The sequence below is a fragment of the Zasmidium cellare genome (assembly GCF_010093935.1).
Source record: "Zasmidium cellare ATCC 36951 unplaced genomic scaffold M409scaffold_2, whole genome shotgun sequence".
NCBI lineage: Eukaryota > Fungi > Ascomycota > Dothideomycetes > Mycosphaerellales > Mycosphaerellaceae > Zasmidium > Zasmidium cellare.
Window position 1 is genome coordinate 1,743,777 of NW_022986946.1, and position 23,480 is coordinate 1,767,256.

The 23,480-nt window shown below is 50.8% G+C and overlaps 5 protein-coding genes across 5 annotated transcripts; 3 read left to right on the forward strand and 2 right to left on the reverse strand.

The window, feature by feature from the left end:
* Positions 1-454: 454 nt before the first annotated feature.
* Positions 455-2,175, forward strand: M409DRAFT_62849 (uncharacterized protein; the record flags this gene model as incomplete). Its single annotated transcript, XM_033815332.1, has 5 exons — positions 455-667; positions 764-926; positions 986-1,497; positions 1,583-1,705; positions 1,756-2,175. 5 exons carry the CDS (start codon positions 455-457, stop codon positions 2,173-2,175), a joined length of 1,431 nt encoding a protein of 476 aa, XP_033674201.1.
* A 1,054-nt stretch (positions 2,176-3,229) lies between these two features.
* M409DRAFT_17254 (uncharacterized protein) lies at positions 3,230-8,490 on the forward strand (the record flags this gene model as incomplete). The annotated part of the gene is made up of 8 exons (XM_033803976.1): positions 3,230-3,351; positions 3,399-3,633; positions 3,690-3,805; positions 3,881-4,042; positions 4,094-4,825; positions 7,199-7,613; positions 7,670-8,029; positions 8,080-8,490. The coding sequence occupies 8 exons, from the start codon at positions 3,230-3,232 to the stop codon at positions 8,488-8,490; spliced, it is 2,553 nt and encodes an 850-aa protein (XP_033674202.1).
* Positions 8,491-10,916: 2,426 nt separating this feature from the next.
* On the forward strand, positions 10,917-16,605 carry M409DRAFT_17255 (uncharacterized protein; the record flags this gene model as incomplete). The annotated part of the gene is made up of 8 exons (XM_033803977.1): positions 10,917-11,086; positions 11,159-12,068; positions 12,122-13,830; positions 13,877-14,206; positions 14,262-14,879; positions 14,937-15,999; positions 16,055-16,372; positions 16,432-16,605. 8 exons carry the CDS (start codon positions 10,917-10,919, stop codon positions 16,603-16,605), a joined length of 5,292 nt encoding a protein of 1,763 aa, XP_033674203.1.
* A 483-nt stretch (positions 16,606-17,088) lies between these two features.
* Positions 17,089-18,331, reverse strand: M409DRAFT_17256 (uncharacterized protein; the record flags this gene model as incomplete). Its single annotated transcript, XM_033803978.1, has 2 exons — positions 17,089-17,864; positions 17,920-18,331. The coding sequence occupies 2 exons, from the start codon at positions 18,329-18,331 to the stop codon at positions 17,089-17,091; spliced, it is 1,188 nt and encodes a 395-aa protein (XP_033674204.1).
* Positions 18,332-21,402: 3,071 nt separating this feature from the next.
* Positions 21,403-23,386, reverse strand: M409DRAFT_62852 (uncharacterized protein; the record flags this gene model as incomplete). Its single annotated transcript, XM_033815333.1, has 2 exons — positions 21,403-23,255; positions 23,308-23,386. The coding sequence occupies 2 exons, from the start codon at positions 23,384-23,386 to the stop codon at positions 21,403-21,405; spliced, it is 1,932 nt and encodes a 643-aa protein (XP_033674205.1).
* Between the last annotated feature and the right edge of the window lie 94 nt (positions 23,387-23,480).

A 23,480-nucleotide genomic window follows, 5' to 3' on the forward strand; every position in this document is an offset into this window, starting at 1 on the left:
TGAAGTCGACAACGATTGATTAATGCAGAGGTACAGTCTTAGGATGAGACCCACGATGCAGTATATAAGTGGCGACGTTCATCCGTTCTCTCGCTCACTAGACGCTAGATTACCAATCTATTACACGTCTGCACTAGATGGCACGATGAAGGTGGCGATCGTCGGGTAGCACAGTACAGCCTTGGCATCGCACAAAAGAGGAAAGTACCGTTTTGTGAGGTCTCCCCAGCAAATAGTGATCAAGAGGCGAAGGAGTTCTAGTGCATGACTGATATCGCGGTAAGCAGACGTGACGTCGACCATGTGCGTATTGACTGCTTCTACTAGAAACCTGGATACGAGATTGCCAGTACATAGATCATGCAGAACATCGCGTTGAATCCAGCCTTGTCTACCACTCTGCGAAATGTTGTTAACAAAAGGGACACTCATGGCTTTGGCTACGGCCTCCTCAATGACGATCTCCCAAGTCGCTGCTTCGATTCTCTACGAGCACGGAACGATTATCGGATTCAACACTACGACCGAACAATTTCAGATATACCAAAACGCATCACTTCACATACAAAACGATCGATTCACTGGCCTGGCGGAGGGTGGCTTGTCTTCGGTACCTCCGAATACAACTCAAATCAATGCTTCTGGCCGAATTATTGGGCCAGGATATGTTGATACCCCTACGTGCTCAGAACTCTTGTTGTACTTAGAACGGTGATCTCATCAATTCTTGACAGATCATCACCTATGGCAAACTGCGTTTAAGACCCTTGGATCCAACACCACGCTGGCAGACTACGTTCAAAAATTCGGCGAGTACGGTCCGGCCGTGCAGAACTTCACCACGACAGACATATACCTAGGGCAGCTTGTAGGAAGCTTGGAGTTGCTACACGGAGGCACGACGACGGTGCTCGACCACTCGCACGGTGGGACTCGTTACTTGTTGCTTGTCGAGACACCCACTGACAGTGTCCATTTTCTGTAGCTGCATGGTCTAACGATGGCATCGATGCTAGCGTTAATGGCTCCTACGACAGCGGTGTTCGTACCTTCTATGCTCATACACTACATGTCATTGATAACGACTTCACCTGGAACGACCAAATCTCTAAGCTACGAGCTCTCACCACTGACAAGCGCTTTCAAGATAACGACCTCATGCATCTTGGCCTGGCCTACGACGACTTCTATGGCAACACACCTGAAAACATAACCGAGATGTGGAACATTGTCCGTGAGGGCAACCTGACACATGTCACTACTCACTACATGAACGGGCCATGGGGTTGGCTGAATAGCGTTCAGCTTCTCGATGATTTAGGCTGGCTCAACACGAGCGTCCCTGTCGTTTTCTCGCACGGAGCGTTCCTCACCGCTGAGGATGCACGTCTGTTGCGCCAGCGAAACCAATACATCTCCACGACTCCAGAGAGCGAACTACACTTCGGCCATAATCATCCTAATATCGAGTTGATCGTTGATCAAGCTTCTTTGGGTGTAAGTGTGAAAAGAGACCTATGCTTGCGACTGAACGAACGATCGTTGCGAATTGGATGCATAGCTTTCTGACCACTGTCTGTAGGTCGATTGCCACTTTACCTTCTCATCCAGTCACATTCAGCAAGCAAGGCTTTGGCTGCAATCACTTCGGGCGCCAGAGTCTCTCAAAGTCCTCGAGACTTGGGAAGTTCCGTGGAACAATCCAGTATGTATGACCATTCGTCTAATATGAATTTTGATTGATTCTTGCTCTAGATGTCGGTGCGTCAAGCGTATTACCTCATTACTCGCGCAGGCGGGCTTGCTCTTCGTCGCCAAGATCTTGGTATCATTGCTGTTGGCTCGAAAGCCGACGTCGTGGTTTACCGTGGCGATTCCCCCAATCTTCTAGGGTGGCATGATCCAATCGCTGCTCTGGTGTTGCATTCGGATGTCGGTGACATCGAAGACGTGCTACTTGATGGCAAGTTCGTGAAGCGAGGAGGAAAATTGCTTCATCCAGATTGGGAAGCAATCAAAAGCCGTTTCTTGGATTCCGCTGCTAGGATCCAAGAGCAGTGGCTCTCCTTCGACTGGCCATCTTTGACGTCTGGCTCCGGCTTCAACGATGGTTTCTCGCTATACGCAACAGCTGACCAAATTGACAGCCTCCGCGGGAACGGTACCGGCTACTAAAGCTAAGATACTGTGCACAACGTATTTTATAGCGAAATGGCGCAGATGGGGAAGTACGGTTGCTTCGCTAGTACCGTTCTCGCTCTTTAGTATCAAGTAGATTTTGTCTTCAAATTCCTAAGTCTATATACTAAAATTGGTCTAGCCGTCCTAGAACTTTACACGAAACAAATAGAGACAAGACGGACGACGTTGACCCCACCACTCAATCGGACTATAGCCAGCCACCGGACTACATCACGCCTCACACAAATCTTGCTGTCTTAGGTACAGGGTTACGCAGTTAGGGTCGGGGTTAGTAGTCAGGGTAGGTTAGGGGTTCGGGTTAGAGGGTTAGGTAGGTATTGTAGAAGGTGTTAGGGGGCGTATCGGACTTATTCGACTCAATTGCGACCCAAGAGCCTCTACGGAATGTGTGTAAAATGCGTGCAAAAGGTGTGTATTTACGTGGGGTGTAGTCCGGTATAGTACCGGGGCAGCCCAATTTGCTGAAGTTGACGCGACGTTGAAAAGTGAGAAGCAAGCAGTCAGATGCCGCTCGGCTTAATGAAAAGTTGGTGAAGCTTACCTAAATTAAGTTGCCAAGATTTGATCACCTGAATCCATTGGCACGTAAGGAAACTCTAAGTTTCCAACCTCCATCTTCACTCACCACCTTGATGAATCGAGAAGCTTAACGACACCTCACCTCTTACCAGCTCCAACGCAGACATGGCGCAAAATGTCCTCCTCGAGACCTCTATGGGTGCTATCGTCGTCGAACTGTACGCTTCGGACGCGCCCAACATGTCGAGGCTGCTCTCGAACTATTCCGGATTCCAGGTTCCTGTTGGTGGACCCCGGGTTCCTGTTTGTCGCTATGCGGGCATATGACATGCTAGGAAGGAATGCGATAGGAAGGAGGCGATAGGAAGCGTGGGATGGCCACAATATTGAAAGAGAGGCGACTTCTCGCATTCAGGAATCGGAATGCAGATACAACCTGTGCCTTGATGACCTCAAAAATCCGCACAATTCCGCACAGCACCGGTTCATTGCACTCGCGCTACTAGACATGGTAACTATCGACATCAAAGCACTTGCACACGCATGCGGGACGTCTGGACAACATATCAAGAGAAGCGCTTTACCTGCTCCGAAAAAAGGTCTCGCCTTGCTCAGGAAAAGATGGCTCGAGTGAGTGCATATACTACTCTCGTGACGACAAGCTATTGACAGTACAGGTTTGCGACAGAGGTCGGGCTTGAAGACGTTGACGAGTCTATGCCTTTCTCCACCGCCCCAGCCGTCGCACAGATCTTCGCCTTCCTTACGTGGAGACTTCGTAACAGCCACGGCCTGCTTGCACCCAGATTGCATGTAACCACTCTAGAGAAGGAGTGGAGTCAACTGAAAGGCGGTGTCCGCCAATCATGCGATCATCAGTATTCCAAACGCGAGCAGACTGAAGTGCGAAGAGTATAGTCACGCACCGCCATTGCCTCTCTTCAGAATCATTGCTGATCTGCTCGTAGTTCATCCACCATACCCTGAGAATAGAGGAGAACGCTTCTACGATCTCGCAGAAGAAAGCGCTTGCAAGCAAAGGGGTCGTCACCGATATCATCAATTTTCTCTGGGCTTTCGACGAGTACAGATTTGCTCACAGCCGAATGCGCCTGTAACTATCTCTCGGTATTTTGCTGCTCACTCACCTTGGTGTTAGACCTGGCGAGATGGTCGAGTCTTCGCAACATTTTGGTACCAACGAAGGCATTTTATACAAAGACCTTACCATATACAAAGTGCCCCGAGGGTCGGCATCGATATTCGCCATCTTGGCCAAACTGCGAAACCGAAAGTTCAACCGCGGTTTGCAGCATAGAGAGTATATTTGAGACTCAAGGTAGCGTCTGACAACTCGCTAATATATGTCCAGCACAGAGCTTCCGCTCATTGAAGATGTCGATAATCGCGCTCTGTGTCCGGTCCTCCAGCTTCTATCTCTTGCCATCGCTGATGCAGCACTCCAGGGGGTCGGTGGAGTTGACGACCTCGAGCGGATTCGATATCGCTCTGGCTGCCCAGTGCGGCAAATACTCATCCGGGAAGAGAGGGCTGAAATGCCAGTCATGCGGAAGCTGATACCGGGCGGCAGTCGACATATTTCAGACTCTGAGATCCTTTCTGTAGGTTCGCTTCACAATATGCTACGGGCAGTAGGAGAAAGAGCAGGATATCAAGATCCTTTGAAGGCCTACAATTTCCGCAGAATGCACGGAAACATGCTGGACAGTGAGTTTATTGTGAATATCCGCTACACACGTATCAATTTCGGTTACGAAACAGCAGAACATGTCTCCGCAGCTCGAAGGAGTAAGCATTTTGGACACCGAAGTGAACGCTCATTCTTGTCGTATATCTCAGACATCTCCGATGTGCATATGCAGGCGCACTTCAATGAAGAATCTCCTGAAGACCAGACGATTGGCCTGTTGCAGTCTATGGAACGGAACCTGGACACTGGCGCACAGCAGCCACCTGGATCACAACTCACCGATGTGCCTGTTGCAACCTTCACTGCCGAGGGGCAAGTGCAATATCCAGGCTTAGAGGAGCACCTATCTGCGTTTCGAAGTGCAAAGAAATTGCGGATTGATACACCGCCACTGTATGAAGGAGATGTTGACGGACAAGCACAAAGCCGACCTTCCCGGTCGAGATACCTGGAATGTCTTCTTAGATACGACCAGGGCCGTAAGAACATATCGAACCTTCTGTATCCCAAGACAAGTCCCGAAGGCGATGGATTTGTATCGCGCAGCGAGCTTATGAGCTGTTTTGTGGACCTGGCAGAGGCACGCAAAAGGGTGCCTCGCTATCCGGATGCTGTACCTGCTGAAGACGGCAGTCGCACGTGGTGTCTTAAATCTGGAACTGGAACGTCTTATTCGAAGAACATTCAACCATGGAACATTCATCTTCTGAGCTGCGCGAGGCAGCGTAGGCGCTGTACCAAACTCGCGCAAGTGTCAGCTTTCAGGCAACGCATTTCCCATCGCCGCTGGGGACAGTGCCGTACTGACTTTGAGGCCTGGAGTGATGGCGAGGTGTGCGGGTACATAGGTCGTCACGCGCGTTTGACCTGTCTCTGGCACGGTTGCTGGAGGGACTTTGAGGATAAACGAGATTTGCGGAGCCACTTGGTTGCTGAGCACGAAGTCTTTGCAGCCGTGCCGACGTCGGACAGCTATTGTCACGAGTGCCGCCTGTGGATCACCTCCGCCGAAGACTGGGAGTCTCACTGCTTAGGCCACTTACACGAGATGGATGAATTCTGCGGCCTCATCCGTTGGCAAGGGTTGATCATCAGAGCGCAGTGGGGCACGTTCTGCCTTAGCAACGAAAGCATGCCAGCCTCCCGCAGGCTCCAACAATTTGTGCAAACGTCCCATCTCCACAAACACCTTGCAACCCACTTGGCAAGGGTCGTATGGCCTCTTCTTTCCCCGCACCCACGTTGCACATCGATCCTCGATAATCCTCGCGCTTTCTGGATACATGCTAATGGAGTCCGGTTTCGATTCGCCAGGGCTGCTGCGCTTCCCAAGCAGGAAGATGAAGCTCCAAAACAACAAGGTATGGAGCACCCAGACCGTGTTGAAGATTGGCTCGACGGTGATCAGGACACGTGGCTCGGACCTCTTATGACTTCAGATCACAACGACTTCGATTTTGGATTTGCTTTTTCGGATGTGCTTTTTCGGATGCCGAGTCTCCTGACAATCTGAACTCTACAATCTCGTGGCGGCATGCAGATGTCTATTCTGAGACAATACCTCCACCAGAGACTGGCCCCGGTGACTATGCATCGAGCGACACATTTGCTTCTGCCTCCTTGCATAACGATGCAACCCTAGGGCCGTTCGCTGCATGTGGAACAGAGCTCGACGAGAGCAGAGCAAAAGACGGAAGCCTCTTACGGCCTTTCACCTGTCCGCACGAACGTTGCGACTGGACGTTTGCGACACAAAGTACTCTAGTAAGCCATGCGAAAAGACGCAAACATCGAGATTGCCCAGAAGGATGCGGTGCTGTTTTTGATATGTACAAGGATTTGAAGGAGCATCTTCTCCATGTTCATGGGAGGAAGCTTAAAGGCGGGGCAGGGTGTAGGGTCTGAGAGGATCAGATAAATGAGCCTGGATATTTATCTTGTCTCTCATACTAACACAGAGGCTTGCGTTCCATTGAACCGTCTCCGGCCTTGCTCAACTAGTCGACGCAGGCGATCACGAGTTGGACCAGCACTTGTCTGAAGGCAGGAGGCAGAGAGCTTCTTTCTTTACGGAATTCACGCACGCACGAAGGAACAGGAGCATGCCTACTCATCTCTGCTCCAACCAAAGTCAAGACGAAACTTCTGCAGTTCACATGTCTCGTGCCATTCTGCGCAACGATATTCTGCTCCGTGGCCACGGCAAAGAACACATCCACGACTGACTAGTCCCGCATTGACATGTCTTCTACCAAGGCAATAGTCATGAGTGGAAGTCGCTCCATCAATAACATGTGCGCGCGTTAGGTCGCAAGCGTGACCATGTGTGGACGACTTTCATTCAACAAATCAAGACTGATGCTTCCGTATTCACGCCCGCTAACATCTAATAGTGCGGCCTCCGTTGACTTCAAATTGATTTGTTCGAGGGTGCGAGGCTGAGTACGTTCGGCGCTTAAGTCCTCACCGGTTGAGGCACGTATAGGTACATGTACCTCTCGCTGGTGGCTACTTGTGTCTCGAACGACACGCCTCCTCTCGTTGACAGTCAAAATCCAGTGACCTCCATCACTTAGCCCGGTTGGTGTCTTACCACTTTCGACATCACAATTCAGACTACCTCAGCCTCATGCCAGAGTACGGAACAAGGTCGCAGCCCGGGGCAGCTACTACGACTCCACGTTTTCCTGACAAGGCAGTGGTTGGAGCTTCTCCAGGGACTATACACCCGACTCGAAGGCGAGGCAACCCTGACAGGAATTCGAGGTTCGATGGCGCACGACAAATGGAAGAAGCGAACGATGCGATTTTTACGCAAGGACACGAAATAGCAAAGGCTGGATCAAGTGATATAGCTCCGGCAGAAGCGGGCAGGGACACCTCAGCTGAAGGAAGAGAAACAAAAGCCATTGAATTCAACCACTGTTTTCTGTGTTTCGACACTCAAGAAGGAGGTTACTATGTCGAAAAGGTGGATCTTGAATGGCCCGGAAAAGTTGTCTATGAGTGGTCGTACAAGAAAACAAAGAAGGGATCTAGGAGGCCTACCCCAAAGCCCATGTTCAAGGAGCAAGGGAGTCCAAAAGAAGATTTCGAAAGGATCCAGGCAGCAATCTACAAGAACAAAGGATGGTGGTCCAGATACTTATGGTGCTACGAACTTGAAGTGAAGGAGATCAAAGTAGGTCGTATGTGGTGTGCCCATATCCAGCGTCGCTAGCTGATTTGCTACTCTAGTTTCACTTCAAAGCTCTACTTCGCAATAAGATGTGCGTCAATATTAAGCACTGGTTAGACCCTGAAGCGATCAGGGAAAAAAACTCCAATGATAGGGAGAATCTCCGTTATGTCGAGTGTCATTCTAACTACCACGACTCCAACTGTCCTGAAGCAATGCGCCAAGCCGACATTCCGGTTTTTGATGAGCCGGCTTGTCTACAAGACCAGTACGAGAACGCGGGGAGGAGACTGATCGGTTTCGAGAAACGGGATTTGCTTAAAGAATGCATCGAGAATCCCGAACAGACCGAAGCTGAAGAGATCCTAAGATATGGGCTGCTCCAAAAGAGTTTCGTATACCGAGAAGATGAAGCAGAGGTTTGTAAATGCTCCCATGGTTAAGGGCAAACTACTTACCAGGGTAACAGTGGTTGCGAGATCAATACAATGATAAGCCTCCACCTTCAGGTTGGGAATTGTTGAGACGCTGCATCCCAAGAATAGTCCATTTCAAGGCCAAAGACTACAACAGTCTCAAGAAAGACCCAACGTCAAAGGATGCCAATCACTCAGAGGCGAACGACTCGCCCAGACTAACAAGGATTGACTCGCTTATCGAATACCGCGGGATATATGTCAAAATGAGATGGAATGTGCCGCGCATGATCCGCAGCATCAAGGCCGGCTTTCTTTGGTGTCTGTCCGCATTCACGATCACTTGGATTGGGGTACTGGTATGGGGTAGGCATGGCGATTGGAGCACCGCGTTCACATTTGGCTCGCTTCTTGTTGCGGTCCTCGCCTTGCCCCTTCCACTGATCATCCTATACACTACATAGTTAAGTCAGATACTGGTGGCTTCCTGATTTGGCGTCTATCTTTACCGATACATTGCTGGAAGTAGGAGGTCATGTATTCTTGTCTTTTCCGCATCATTCATAGCTTTGATGCAACTAGAGCATGTGAGTGCCAAGCCTCCATGCTGTCGATAAGAACTCCGACTGCTATTCCCTATCTCTCAGTTCTAGACTTCGGGGAGTCGTAATCTAAAGACCTGATATCAGGTCGCACCGACAGACTTTGTCGCTCACAGTATTGGGCCTTAAGTCCTCGAAATTCTCCATCAGAAGAGCCTTGTCGTGTTGCACTGTGTCTTGCAGTAGCCAGTCTTGAAAGTGCACGCCTGTTTGGAGAAGACGCAATGACGAGCGTCTTCGCGGGTCGAATCTGTCCTGTGGCCACACCAACGAGCACGCCGAGTCGTAAGTGTCAGCGCACTATCCTCAGCAAAGCTGACAGGATGTGCTAATAGGCAGCCAGAGTTATACTGTTGGGTTGGGAGAGTCGCTGTTCTGGCTGTCGCACATGCGACGGGTTGCGACAGACACACGTTGGCGGGCATTGCAGGCCGTGACATCAATGGCCAATTGACATATCCCCAGCGGTACGCAGGTCGGCTGCAGATTCAACTCGCAGTCGTTCGTGGTCATTGCGACGTCTACGCGAGCAAAAGCACAGGCCAATACGCAGACGACTGTAATGGTCTGTGCGAGGCCAGTCCAGTGGCTCGGGGCTGTTTTGCCTTTTGTGGAGGCGGGTGCCTGCTTCTCCGAACCTCGTGGGCAGTTGGCGCGTCAACACTCGATCCCGGTTTCGGTTTCTGGGTTACAAACTTGTGGGACGTCGACCTACGCTGAGATGCATATTGGCAAAGCTTTGTTGGTGTCTCGACCAGACAATCACTCCAAGATTTCGGGAATGTGAAGTTCGGGGTTTCGACTCCTGGACCGAGAACGACGAATCGCGTCCTGCACCTTGACAGAAAGAAGGAAGTGGAAAACAGAAGGTCACAAACACCTTTCCCATGTAGTGTCTGCCACAACGTGGCTGAATCTCGCGTGGTTATCGAGTGCCGTGCTGAAACGCAGGGGGCCGGCAGCGGCACCTTGGAAAGGCCGTTTGGCGGGACGGAATCAAAAGCACGTCCTTGCGCAAGCGTCGGCTCTCCACAGACCATGCGGGCAATGCCCATGGAGACAGGGAAAGAGGGAAGTCCCTGCCGTGAAAGCGACTTTACATACCCCACATGTTCCAGCTTTCTGGTTGATCTACTTTCCACATGGCATGGGTGGAAGCTTTCCACATGAAGCATGGGATAAAAGTCTTAGCGACAGCGACGTAGGGCGCTTCCCACATGGAACTCTTCATAGGAGATTTGAACATGCTATGAGTGGCTGCCCATGCGGGAGTTGAGGATCTCTGAGAAGACGGCTCGCCATAGTCATTTTCAGAAGGGCCTGGCCAGTTTCGCCCTCCCCAACGAATGGCTCGACATTAGATCTTGATGCTGTTCAAGAAGGTTTTGTACTACCAAAGCACACGTTATGGCATGAGACAATTTTCATAGATAAGGATCGCTGTGTCTCATGCACCCACACTGCAAGCAATCTGCGCAGCACAGCGACTGCAAGCGCTTGGCGTGGGTAACTCAAGGCCTCTAGGTTCAATCAACTCGCTCCCGCGCAGCGCCTGCCTTTGCCTTCTTCGCGACCGTGCGTCGTTGTCAAGGCGTAGGACGCATACAACGGCGGGAATGATGGCGTGCAAGTGTGTTTCATCATCCTCGCATGCTGCACGAGCCTCGGGCCATTATGGGACGGCTCGAGCACGGACGGCCCGTGCAGGCAGTTGCTCCGCTTCGCCAAAAGAGGGATCGGCGGACAGCACTCCCGTGCTGCACACGCTCACGCATGCAGCTAGCGAACGCTCAATCGCTGAAATGCCTCGCATGCGGTGAGGTTCGAGGATGCTAGAGCTCTCTGTCCAGAAGAGAAGAAGAGATGTGGTGCTAGACGCTTCACAAATGGCGAGTGGAAGGAGCGGTCTCTGCGTCGCATACCAGGCGCAGACCAAGACGCTGCAATGCTACCACCCTTGCAACCCCGAAGCTCGCCTTCAACGACTGTGCCTCACTGAGCACCCACGCACCTTCCGTTTCCCACGCTACGCTACGCTACGACAAGCGAAGGCTGAATGAATGGAGATGCAATGCCTGCGCATGTGTCACAACTTTTTAAGGAGGCGTTGGCAGACTGACGCACATCTCCATGTCTCAGGCGCACACACATCCATATCCCGCCAGCGCCTTCAGCATCAGTCAGATTGAGTCCTCTCATATCATTCGGTCACACGCTCAATCGACGAGGGAAATCTCGTGGCCTCTTGTTCAACCCCAAAGACTAGTCTCGACTCCAGATCAAACACGATGGTGACGAGAGAAGAGGCCAAGCGGATCGTGGAGAAAGTTGGCAAGCAGCAAGGATACATCAGCGAGACCAGATGGCGGCGTATCCAAGAATGGGACCAAGAATCGTTCGAGGACGTTCGGGAGAGTATGCACAATATGCGGAAGGTTGCCAGTCAATCCATTAAAGCGTTTGTCACCCCGCCACATGGATGCAACATTATGTCAAATACTGAAGTCTTGGCTAATCATCGCATCTGTAGGCTTGCCAGCAACATCTACGGGAGCAACGCGCGCTTCTTTTTCGAGCTTCTGCAAAATGCTGACGACAACTGCTTCACCCGCGCAAAAACCCATGGCTCACAGCCTTTCTTCAACTTCGATCTTCGCCCTGACCATATCATCGTGGATTGCAACGAAGACGGTTTCGAAAAAAAGAATTTGGAAGCCATCTGCACCGTCGGCGATAGCTCCAAAACGACTTCACATGGCTATATCGGGAACAAGGGCATTGGCTTCAAATCCGTGTTCATGGTGGCTCGAAAAATAAACATTGAGTCTGGTCCATACTCTTTCCGTTTTGAGATTGAGAGTCGATCAGATGGCCTTGGCATGATCACACCAATCTGGACAGACCTTCCTGCACCCGAATCGAATCGGTCTGGAACGCGAATGACGCTGTACCTCCATCCCGATGGAAATGAGCAATTCAACCATGACAGTCGTTCTACAATCGTTGAGCAGCTCGAGTCCCTGGACCCAACATGCCTGCTGTTTCTAAAAAATCTCAAGCAGATGAACATCACTATCTGGGATGTGGATGGCAAAACCAACCGCTCAAAGACCTTCCATCTGGATGAAGTGCCCAACGGCGTAGTCCGTCTTAAAGCTACAACGGCAAGCTCACAGGGTGCCACGCAGGAATCATTGAAGCATTATCGTAAGATTTCTCGTACATTCACTGGACTTCCGGTCAACGTGTGGAGATTCAACAAGAATTTGGAGGCTGCATCTACTGAAAACCGATCCAACAAGGACTGGAAAACTGCTATGGAGAAGCTTGAACAGAGCGCTGAAGTCGTGCTCGCATTTCCTTTGACCGAAGACGGCATGCCCTTGGAACAACGACAACAGCTATTTGCGTTCCTACCCATGAGCAAGTCGGACTACGATGTAATACTGATCGTTTTGAACTTCGAAGCTACGTTGATACTGACTTCCGACAGTTCATCATCCACACCGACTTTGTAACCAACGCCAGTCGGGAGCACATCGTAACGTCATCACCAAGAAATCAAGCTCTCCGGGTCCATATTGCCACCACATTCGTGGACGCGATCAAGCAGTTCTGCGACGAAGACTCCGCGCTGCGTTACCGCTGGCCTGCCTTTCTTCCTGCCAAAGAAGATACACACGACCAGTTCTGGAAGGTACTGAATGATGAGATCGAGCGACAGATATCTCAAAGCACTGTCCTTGTGTCACGCAACAAGCAGCAGTTGCGAACTATCGATCAAGTCTTTGAAGTTGCGGACGACTTTATCGAGGAAGATGGGACTCCTTTGCTTGACGACCCTATCACAGATCCATTTCTGTCGCCCTCATACCCATCCTCTGCGCTCCAATCACTCCAAGAATATGGCCTGGAACCTTCAACGTTTGAACTCGCCGTAGACCTAATTAGGAAAGATCTAAATTCTTTTCACAAGTCCAAGATCAGGGATCAATCGACGTCGGAGGACTGGCACTCTAGACTGGCACGGCTAGTTGTGAAAGATGAAGACACTATCGACGCTTTGAAATCCATTGCCGTAATCCCACTTCGAAGCGGGGATTGGGCTTGCGTGGCAGATGGGCCTGTCTTCTTCCCGAGTACGAAGGGCTTTGCCATACCGGCAGGGCTTCCATTACAGATGATTGACCCGACCGTATTGGCCAATACGGCCCGGAAGGCTTTCTTCACAAGATTGGGGGTTGAAGAGCCTCAGGTCAACCAAGTAAGAGCTGCAATTGTGAGCGCTTACGCCGGGCAAGATCCTTCCCAACCGGGTGTCAGCAAAGAGACATCCTTGGCTCATTTACACTACCTCTACCAGACACGGCAAACCGCATCGACATCGGCGACTGACTCGGAGAGAAAACTTGACGATCTCAGAACTCTGATGGATCGTCTCGAGCTCCGACAAATCTTTGTGCATGCCAAATCCAAGTCAATCGTCTTCCCGCATCAGACCGATGTCTATCTACCAGGACGCCGTCCTTTTGGGGCAGAGCTTTTTCTCCTCGCAGCAAATCTAAACGTGCCGGGTTTCGATTTGCAAATACTGGATCCGGTCTACCTGCAGCACCCTCCTTCTACAAGCGGAAGTATCTCTTGGAGCACCTGGCTTTGTAACGATCTTGGAATACGTGAGAGTCTCAGACTCGTCGATCACTCTGGAAAATCGCTTTCGAGTGTATGGAACTACATGGCAGAGCACATGCCATCGAACCTCTTGCCCGTGTTCCAGCATCGTTGGAATGATGTGAAATCAACCTTCATCGACAGTGAGGTCTTGCGAACGCAAGTCAAGAACACCTCGGCCAGGGAACTTTGTCGCTGTGTACAGCCGCCAGCTTGCAAGCTTCAAGAAACGTTCTTGCCCACCCCAGCCCTGCTGGAGACCTTTAAGCGGTTTGCATATTATGATCAAGCTTTTCCATTCCTCCGCGTTGAAGCTGCCGAATCATCGGATTGGGACTTTTTGGTCCACCACTTCTCCGTCAGGAGAACGTGTGACCTCGACTTTCTTCTTGCGATCCTCTCTTGGATCAAGAAGGGCAATCCTGCAGTCCTCAACGAAGAGAAGCAACAGAGACTGCTCAAGCTCTATGTTGCCATCAGAGCACAGTGCGTTAGTGACGGGTATCGCGCCGACACAAAACTCAGAATCAGGTCTGTATTCTTTGCTGTGTGTCAGGGTAATGCTAACAAGTCGAAGGACTGAGATAGAGGAAGGCCAGCTGCTTTATATTCCAGCCTCCGGAAGTCGATCTTTCCATTGGTCAACACCTTCTCGCTGTCGCCTTGAAGGCCCCGCAGGCATGCTCACCAAAGACTCCATATTCCTGGATGCAGTACCCTCAGACGTGCCTAAAGGAGATCTCACGGCATTCTACAAGGATATTCTTGGCATCTCCAGCGCCAGCATGAACGACCTGCTGGATGAATTGTCAGCGCTTCATCAATTTGACGTTGATTTCGACCACGTCCTTGATGTCTACCGACGCTTGGACAAGATGACCAAGGGCAAATCTGAAGGTTACCTAAAGTAAGTCACTTCATTGTGACCTGTTGCATATTGATATCCCACTGATGCTTGGCAGCCAACAATTCGAGCTTCACCAGATGATCTTCATTGATCGCCAGCAACGCCGCTGGTACAAACCAAGCGAGTGCCTTTGGACATCCACCACCAAGATCAGCGGCAAAATAGTGCTCAGCGATCAAAATGATCATTACAAAGACCTACGAGATTTTTTCATAAAGTCTGTTGGTGTAAGGCTCTTGACACTGCGTATGGTGTATGACGAGCTCATCCACTCGAGCAATGGCAAATCAGCAGACGAGCTGAAAAGCACGATCCGTTCATTGAACGCGCTCTTACTGACCGACAATGAAAGTCTCGACCCTAAGCCGTTGTTACAGCAACCCATCTTTGCTGTGCGACATGGCAATGGATCGTCTGAGAAAGTCTCTGTTGCCACCGATTTTGCCATTCCGGACCGTGAGGACCTGGCGAGTCATTTTAAAAACAAAGTCACGATGCTCGCTTATTCCTTGGAGGAGATTGTCCGACTCAGGCCATTCCTGGAGTGGGCTGGTCTAACTACCCGGTATCTGTCTGTCTCGGTGAAGGAAAACACCTCAGTTGTTGACGGTGGCGCTCGGGAAATCTTGAGGTCAGATCGGGATTTGAAACGGAAAGCTCACGCACTTCTGCGGTATGTTGGCGAGATCAGTCGGAAAAGCAGTCTTCAACTGACAATCTTTCAATCCAGCATCGCCGCAACATTCAACAGCCCAAGATGGCAGACGGATCAATCTGCCCTGTACGAAGCTTTTCACAAGACTAAAGTCTTGGAGACTGACGCGATATCGTCCCTGTTGACGCTCCGTCAGAACGGTCAGACTTTTGAGGTAGTCCTCAACGCCGGCGACATGCACATTGATGACAAGCAGAACAACCTGGATATCTACGTTCCCCGCAGCAGAAAGGCCCAGGACATATGCTTCAACTCAGCACTGCCCAAGAATCTAGCCAGTTGGTTGATGCAACACCCACGGACACATGTCATGGAGCCTGTGGATAATGAGCTGATCATTGTATTGACCTCATGCCTGAGTAACAGCCGGTCTGTTGTGGATTCTCTTCTGGAGCGTCATCGTATTATTCAAATCTCGGTACCCAACGAGGACGGCGAAAGTGGTGATGAAGACGCAGCCGGGGAGGGCAATCCAGGGGTCAACGGAAGAAACGAGACAATGGGAAGAGACAACCCGGAATCGGAACTTACTGATACGCTTGCGACCTTGTCGTTGGAAGAAAATATATACAACGTCACACCAAGGCGCTCCTTTGGAAACTCAGACGATTCAAACTCTAGCCCCATCGCCCCGTCGAACGCAGAACGGACGCTAAGCAGAGATTCGGAGCTCTCCTCCGACACTGACACAGTGACATCGCGAGCAGTATCGTCCTTCCAGTCACGATCGAGTCTACAGCCTTCGCTTCATCGGCCATTTGTCTTTGGACCTAGTGGTCGAAGTGCAGATGTACAAGGCCGCGCCTCGGGGGCCCCTGGATCAGCTTCGCCATTTGCGTTTCAATTCGCCACCGATGGCGAGGACAGAGGGTACCGTAAGATGCTTGAACGGGTTGTCGACTGTGAAAGGAGAGCGGCTTTCCCATACATTGAAGTTTTAGCCTTGACTTCGAGTGCCAATGCTCTTCAAGGGAACTTTCCGCTCGAACAATACGATGGCTTGGACAACACGAGCGTATTTCGTTCTGAATCGCAGCTGGAAAGGAACAGAAAAGTCGGCGCCGCAGGCGAACTCTACGTCAGTCCTCCTCCCTCATTGTGTATATCATGAGCTTACCTCGTATGTTCACTAGGTCTACGAGCTTTTGTCTAATCTTTCTCGACCTTTGCAGGGTTGGAGCAGAGACAATTGGAAAAGCAAAATCCGTGACAAAGTCAACTGCCACGCCGACTATTATGATTTGGAAGCCTGGACCGGCAGCGAAACCGCCGACCTCGTGTACAAGGATACACATGGTGACTTGACCGATCTGCTGTGTGACAAGGGCTACCTCGATCACATTCACGAGGAGCAGAGGAGGATCACCGGAATTGAGTATCTGATCGAGGTCAAGACCACCACAGGAGCGTATGACACGCCGTTCTACATGAGCGGGGGCCAGTATCAATTGGTAAGTCGCTTACGTCTGCACTCTTTGGCAGCAACTAATGAGTTGTTTCCAATCTTCAGATGCAAAACGCGTACTCTGTCAACAGCGCGCGAAGATACATGGTCGCAAGGGTTTTCAATGTTAACAGCAGTAACATTGGCATGAAAGTGTATGTGAATCCCGAACGCTTGAGATTGAGTGGAGACTTGGTGTTCTCCGAGCGGACTTACTCTGTGGTCCCGCGACCATCGTGAGGCGATCGACCATTTAGGCTGCTGTCGTTCATGAGTCTGTCTTGCGACTTTGAACGACAGCATCCTATTGTTGCGAAAGAGCGTATCGCGAAGCATCCTGCGACATCATGGAAAGCCAGCTACAGACGGAATGCCTAACAAAAATATCGACAACTCTACTCTACTCTATCTTTGTTCTCTCCACGCTTGAGCTGGGCGAAGTAAGCACGGCACGACATTGTAATCTAGCAGCTACGAGGCGTAGATAGGACATGACATCGGACAGGGGTTTCGAAAGAAGTAGAATGAAGCGGTACCAAGGGAATGCACCATGGGAATAGCATCAAGTAATCACAATTGTTGACCTGTGCAGAGTGGTGGATATTAATAAGTACCAAGTCTTGGTGTGCTTTAGACATTGCTGCTGGTGTCAAATTGCTCAATTCCCTATTAAATCCTTCATAGTGTATGAGCATGCTTGGCGATCCTGCACCTGGTGCCATATTACGTCTCTATATCCTGGGTTTCCTTCGCAGGATGCTCAATGTCTGCAACCCGTGTCACAGATATGGAATCTTCCTCAACCACTTCGACACCACATGCTCCGCTTGAGGATTGGTATCCCACAGCTAAGCCCTGCGCCAGCTCGACCTCTTTTACTAAGTCTTCACCAAACACTCGATCGCACATACGATCCTCATCCAATATCGCACTGATTGCGGACTCCTCCTGACTCTCGAGATCAGCCCTACGCCTTGCGAACTCCTTCCGCGTCGTGGCAATTCGAGTCTCCAAAAGATCTTTGCTACGTTTCAGCTCGTCCACTATCGCTTGGGTTTTCCATCGTAGCTTTGTAAGTACAGAAGAATACTTTTCCTCACTCAAAAGTTTTGCCAAGGACTCTGCATCTGCCAGAAACTGTTGTACTCGACCCACAGTGACGCGAGGTCGGTGTACAGCTGTATGGCGTATGTGGACCATGGAGCCAAGGAGGTCTTCGAGCGATTTGCCGGCCTCAGTCAGGTCTTGTACCGCAAGGACGTCTCTTTGGGCTCTCAGGACACTCGACCAAACGTTCAACTCAACGGATTCCGCACAATCCCAGCCCTCCTTTTCCAGGAACGCAGGGAATTGTCTTTGGCCGAAGGAAAAGCAGGTATCTTCAAGAATACGTTGAACCTCCACCAAAAGCTTGTGTTGCGTTTTCAGCGGCAGATATACCGGGTAAAGTGACTTGACAGCTTGCTGAAAACCGCTGGATGTCCGCAAGCGAGCTGTTGCTGCTTTATGACTAGTAAGTAACAGGGCCGAGACAAAAGTGGTATTAGGCCTTACCGCTCTGTGCCGTCGCTGCTTCTTGCTTAGCACGCGCCCCGGCTCCATCATGATCAAGGGTAATTGCATGGCCTTGCGTAGCGTCTTGCCACACATTGGACTCGTGTCTCGCGGCCTCCAGCTCCGAATGCTCGCGCTCTGCACTTTGTGCTGGAGACACGTCAAAAATGTCGGGAAAGCTTATTTTGGCCTTCAGCGTGGACTCATATATTCCCCCGTCGAGTAGTCGCTTGGCAACGTGGCAGATGGCGTCAATATTGTATTCTTGAATTAGTGACCTGATCTCGGAGGTATTCGACAGCTTCTGCACTCGTCCACGGATTGTCTTCACTTTCATATTCCTCTCAGCACTGAACAGCTCATGCCGAAGCGCGAGGTACACCAGCCTCTCATCAGGTTCGTTGTTCGGCATCTTCTCGTAACCTATTTCTCACAGGATGGTAAATCTGTAAAATGGTTGGGTCTCCAGTATATATTTCATACTGTGGAAAAATCGGCCTTCGCCCAAGAAGCTTGGGAGTGCACTGGCAAAAGGCATCCGTGTGCCATGGACCTGCCGAAACCAAGTTCCATTGCGTCCACACGTAGTGACCAATGACGGCAAGACTTTACCGGTCTCGACACCAGTGTCTCACCGTACACCGATAAGGGCAACCGGATTCGCATTCGGAGTGTAGCGATTCTAGCCAGATGGCAGCAGTAGACAAGATGGCTAGCTGTCTCAGCGGTGTTACGGCGCGAGTCTGTACGTCTACTTTAAGGTTTGATCCAACCGACTCCGGTCCTTGTCAAGGACTGTCCTGTAGATGTTGTTCCTCGACGCAAATGTTGGACTACAAATGGACCAGAACTTAACCCTGGATGAGATCGCGCACTAATCGGAAAGAAACGCATCCCTTATCTGATGGCAATTCAGAGCATGGGGTGTAGCTCCACATGGGCCCCTTCTCGACCTATGAGGGGTGGGGTCGTCTTCTTCCATCCAACGGATGTGATCGCGAGATGGTAAACCCCCCCCCCCCCCCGGGGGGGAGGAAATGATTATCAGGCCCTTGGCGGACATTGTTGAGGTAATCAGGGACCTCCACCTGAGATGTTTCAGAGCTTGTGCTGCATGTCGGAGCAGTGATGGACCGGCCAGAGTGTTTCTTCAGGTTCAGTCGCCTAACGAAGACGTCTTTTCGTCCGATTGCTTGCGCCAGCTTCGGTTGACTTACACACATTCGGTCAAAACAAGGATCATCTGCTTCCAGTCGCAGTGTCTGCAATCAATTACGTTCGAGCGGCGAGGGCCTGGATGATGGCGGCCTGCTGGTGTGCTTGGCGACTGGCCGATAGACAGGCGATGAGGTTGTCAATGTCTCGAGCGAAATCGCCATGACGCGCAGCGCTTTGCATTTCGCCATCGTCGCATTTGGAATTCTCGTGCACGTACACTGCATGACGATCCTGGAAGATGAAGACTTCGAAGTTCGGCTCTCGAGCACAAGCACAGACGATGAGGCGTATGGCACGTGATGGACAAATTAACTCTCGCTTGTCCCATGGGCCGATGCAACATGGCAAGAAGAACGACTACGCACCGACATGCTTCTCTTCCGCGTTTCCTTCACATGCCCAGTTCGCAGAGGACTCTGTACAGATGTGAATCTTGTCGTTATCGTGGTTCGTCGTCGTCGTCGCCGCTCCAAAGCTTCCAGGGCTGCACCACGCACAAAACGCACGAAGCTCTACCGCACTTTCACGCTTCCATCTTGGGCCTGAAGATCCTGTGACAAGCAGCATATCGCAGCTCGGGAGTGTTTGTAACTGGCCAAGGTCACAGTGTCTACTCAATGGCTCGAACCCGCTCTGAACACCGGGATGAGGAACCATATTGGCCACAGACTTATCGAGAAGACAATGATATTCCGTTCGCTCCAGATGGGAACGCACCACTAATAACCGGGTTCGTGGAGAAGGTCAGAGGGACTTCTAGCCGTTTCCAGGACTACAAGTGTGTTCGCAAAACTATTCCCATTGCTCCGGAACTCAGCAAGGAGGCTGCAGCTAGACTGAAAGGAAAAATAATTCGAGAGGCGAAGATGTTACATATGGCGCGGCACCATCACGTTGTCGAACTCGTCCATACCTATTTCGAAGAGATTGAGGGACAGCAGTTGAAATATGCAATCATAATGGATCGCGCGGATAGAAACCTTGAAAGCTATCTCCGGGATGGAACCCTCCAAACAAATGAATGGTTTGGGTGCCTAATTAAAGTCGTGCACTATGTCCATTCCATTGGGATCCGACATCGAGACATTAAGCCACCAAACATTCTGATTAAAGCGGGCAGGCTTCTACTTGCGGATTTCGGTCTATCGCAGATGGGTGTTGGTAAGACTATGCCAACTACGTACCAAGACCGCCGGCCTTCAAGGACTCGAGAATACTGTGCTCCGGAAGTAGACAAGGGCAGCACTCGCGGCCGCTCAGCAGACATCTTCTCTCTAGGTGCAGTGTTACTTGAGATGCTCCTTGCGCTCAACGATCCTAGACTGTCGGTCGAGCTTAGCGAGATCCTGAAGCCATCAGCCGAGTCGGTATCGTCTTATGCCGAGCACGTCGATGCCGTACAGCAATGGATTCGACAAAACCTTCAATTCCCCACGTGGCAGACAGGTCTTTTGAAGACTTGCCAGAGCATGCTCAGCGCCGACAGAGACGCTCGACCTTCCGCCAGTGAAATCTATGAATCCTGGTTATCGTTGCCGCTTCCCAACACCTCGATGATTTGTCGATGTGTGGGGCCCATGGGTTCAACCAACACTGAACGCTTACTTGAGGCGTGCCAAAGAGGCTCGGTGGTGGAGGTCAAAAATTTATTGGATCAAGGCATACAACCATTGCCTTCTCATGCGATTCATTTCGCAGCAGCTTGTGGGTCAACTCCTATCGTGCAAGCTTTACTTGAAGGTGGCGTAGATGTTGATGTCGCAAACTGCGTTGGGCAGACAGCGCTACAGTGTGCGGCTCGCAATGGGAACGTGCATGTTGTGCAACAACTTCTAGCACATAATGCCAATGTAAATGCTGAGGACGAGAACGGCCAGACCGCACTCCATGGTGCAGCATCGCAAGGCTACGAAAGAACTGTCACATTATTACTTGACGCAAAGGCCGACATATTGGCCGAGGATCATGCTGGGCGGACGGCGATTCATTTCGCATCGAGACGACATCATGCCCGTGTGAAGTCTCTGTTGGAGCAACGCTGTGAGCAGAACAATCAGACTTAATAGCAAGAACGAGGGCATTTTTGAACCTTATCAATGGACCTTCAAATCGTTACCACAGTTTCTGCTAAATGTGTTTATCGGATACTCAAGAGCCCCATCGCCAAGGCGACCGCTCGCACATCACGTCAACCATTCAATTTGCATCTGCAAATATAAGATTGCACCCCAGTTGCAGGTTCTTACAGGTACTAGTCAGTACTGACTAAACGGAAATGGCCTTGAGTTGTTCGACGACAAGCTCAGTGAACACAGTCTGGATGCCTACTCCGATTTCCGGGTGTGATTGATCGGACCCCTCCTGTACATGCAAGCCTTGTTCACCGTAAGCCACGAGACATCGTCTAGTTGCTGCCCAGTACTTATCACCGATGAAGTTTTGCAACTCGAGAACGGGGTTGTTCTTGAATGGCGGCAAGTCCTCTTCATCCAGCAGCCAAGCCCTGATCCGACAGTATTCGGCAGAAGGTGTAGGCCACTTTTGGAAGGCCATCAGTTTGTGCAGTGGCTGCCAGTGAGCAATCTCAAGTAGCAGTAAGCCAAGACTGTAAATGTCGAATGTCTTTCTGAAATTGGCATCCCTTGGCGCTTCATTTTGGATGCTTGGCCATCGATATATATCCCATGTCGGGTCCAGATTGCGAGAGGTTGTTTTGTTGCTCTGAGGCCTGGAATACTCGAACCCTGACATGATGGGGCTTCCGAAATCGACCGCTTCGCATTCAGTGGAGAAGACTATGTTCCCGCTGTGAACGCCCTTGTGTAGCCAGCCCACGGTGTGAAGATACAACAGGGACGAGGCAAGCCGCCAGGCCAGCGAAACCCGTTCGGCTATGGTGGGCCTGCACGAGTCGTTCCCGAGCATGCTGTGCAGGGTCCTCAGCCGAGTCTGATCGGTTGATCCTTGTGGCATTTTGTAGATCCACCCGACTCGATGGTTACGTCTCCGATCGTCCACGTAGCCGACGCACGTAGGTGAAAGGAGGTGTCGCGGTTTTTCAATAGACAGCATGGCCGCAAGTGTCGCCGTCCGTACAATGGATTCGTTTTCCTCCACGGATCCAATCATCTGATACTCGGCAGCCCTCCATTCAACCCAGACTTCATGGTTGGTCCCTTTCTGGTTTAGAAAGCCCCTAGGTCGATACGGATCCACCCCATTAGCTATGAAACCGGATGTGTTTGGGGTAAAGCATTCGTTGAAGAGGACGTTGTCATACTTTTTGACTTTGATGGCATCGTCCATGGATCGTGTGACGTCAAGCGCAGCGTGGTCGTGAAGTCTCGATAGGATTTCATCTGAAACGCACTTGATTTCTTTGAGTAGCAGAAGATCTCGAAGTGTTTCGTGGGTTGTCTCACTCCGATCAGGGTCAGTAGAGCATGAGCTCTTTGTGACCTCCATCATGCTGACGACTGCCTGGAACATGTCTTTGATGTCGCGGAGGTCGTTTCGCAGGACGACCATTTCCAGGTAGGTTTTTGCGGTTGTCTCCTGTATCTGTCTCTTCTGGTATGTATCCATCAACTCGTGAATGCGGTCGATCAGCTTATGAAGGTCTACTAAGAGAACTTCGAACGCATCCTTGTCGGCCAACACCCATCGCACACGAGACGGGTGTGCAATGGCACGGTTAGCTGTTGCAGCCCCTTTTGATGCCCATGCGGCTAGTCTCTTCATCCGCTTCGTCTTTTTCCGTTCCTCTAGCTTCTCGGTATGTATGACAGCTAACCCAGATACTTTTGCACTGAAGTCAATCTCGGCAGCCATTTCTCCTGTCACTGCCAGCTCGCTCGCTGGGTCTGATGTCGCTTCGTTTTTCCAGCGATTATTGAGCTCCCTAAACTCTTCCAAGAGTCTGCCAATGCGAGCAACGATAGCACAGAGCTCGTTTGCATTTGTTCCAAGACTTGTAGCGATATCAGACCCATGAGCTGCGCGTACGAGACCCACTGCGTCCCCCCATGCAAGCAGTCGATTGTATTCGATCATGAGCTGCAGTCGACATTTTCCGAATTCTTCAGGCATCTCCACCACGGACGAGAAAAACCTGAAGACTGTGCATCTGTCAAATGGCCGCATTTGATCTACAGTCGCAGGGATACTCACGTTTTATTGAGTGATCGAACACATCGAAAGCTAAAGAGCCTAAACCAATTGCGAGGCCACCAATACTGAGTGGGTCCATAATTTGTTGCTCCTGTCGAGTCGTTCTGGACCGAAGGCTGGTAACATAAATGACATATAGCAAGGAGCATCCCTGAAGATGCTCGTTGCGGTCA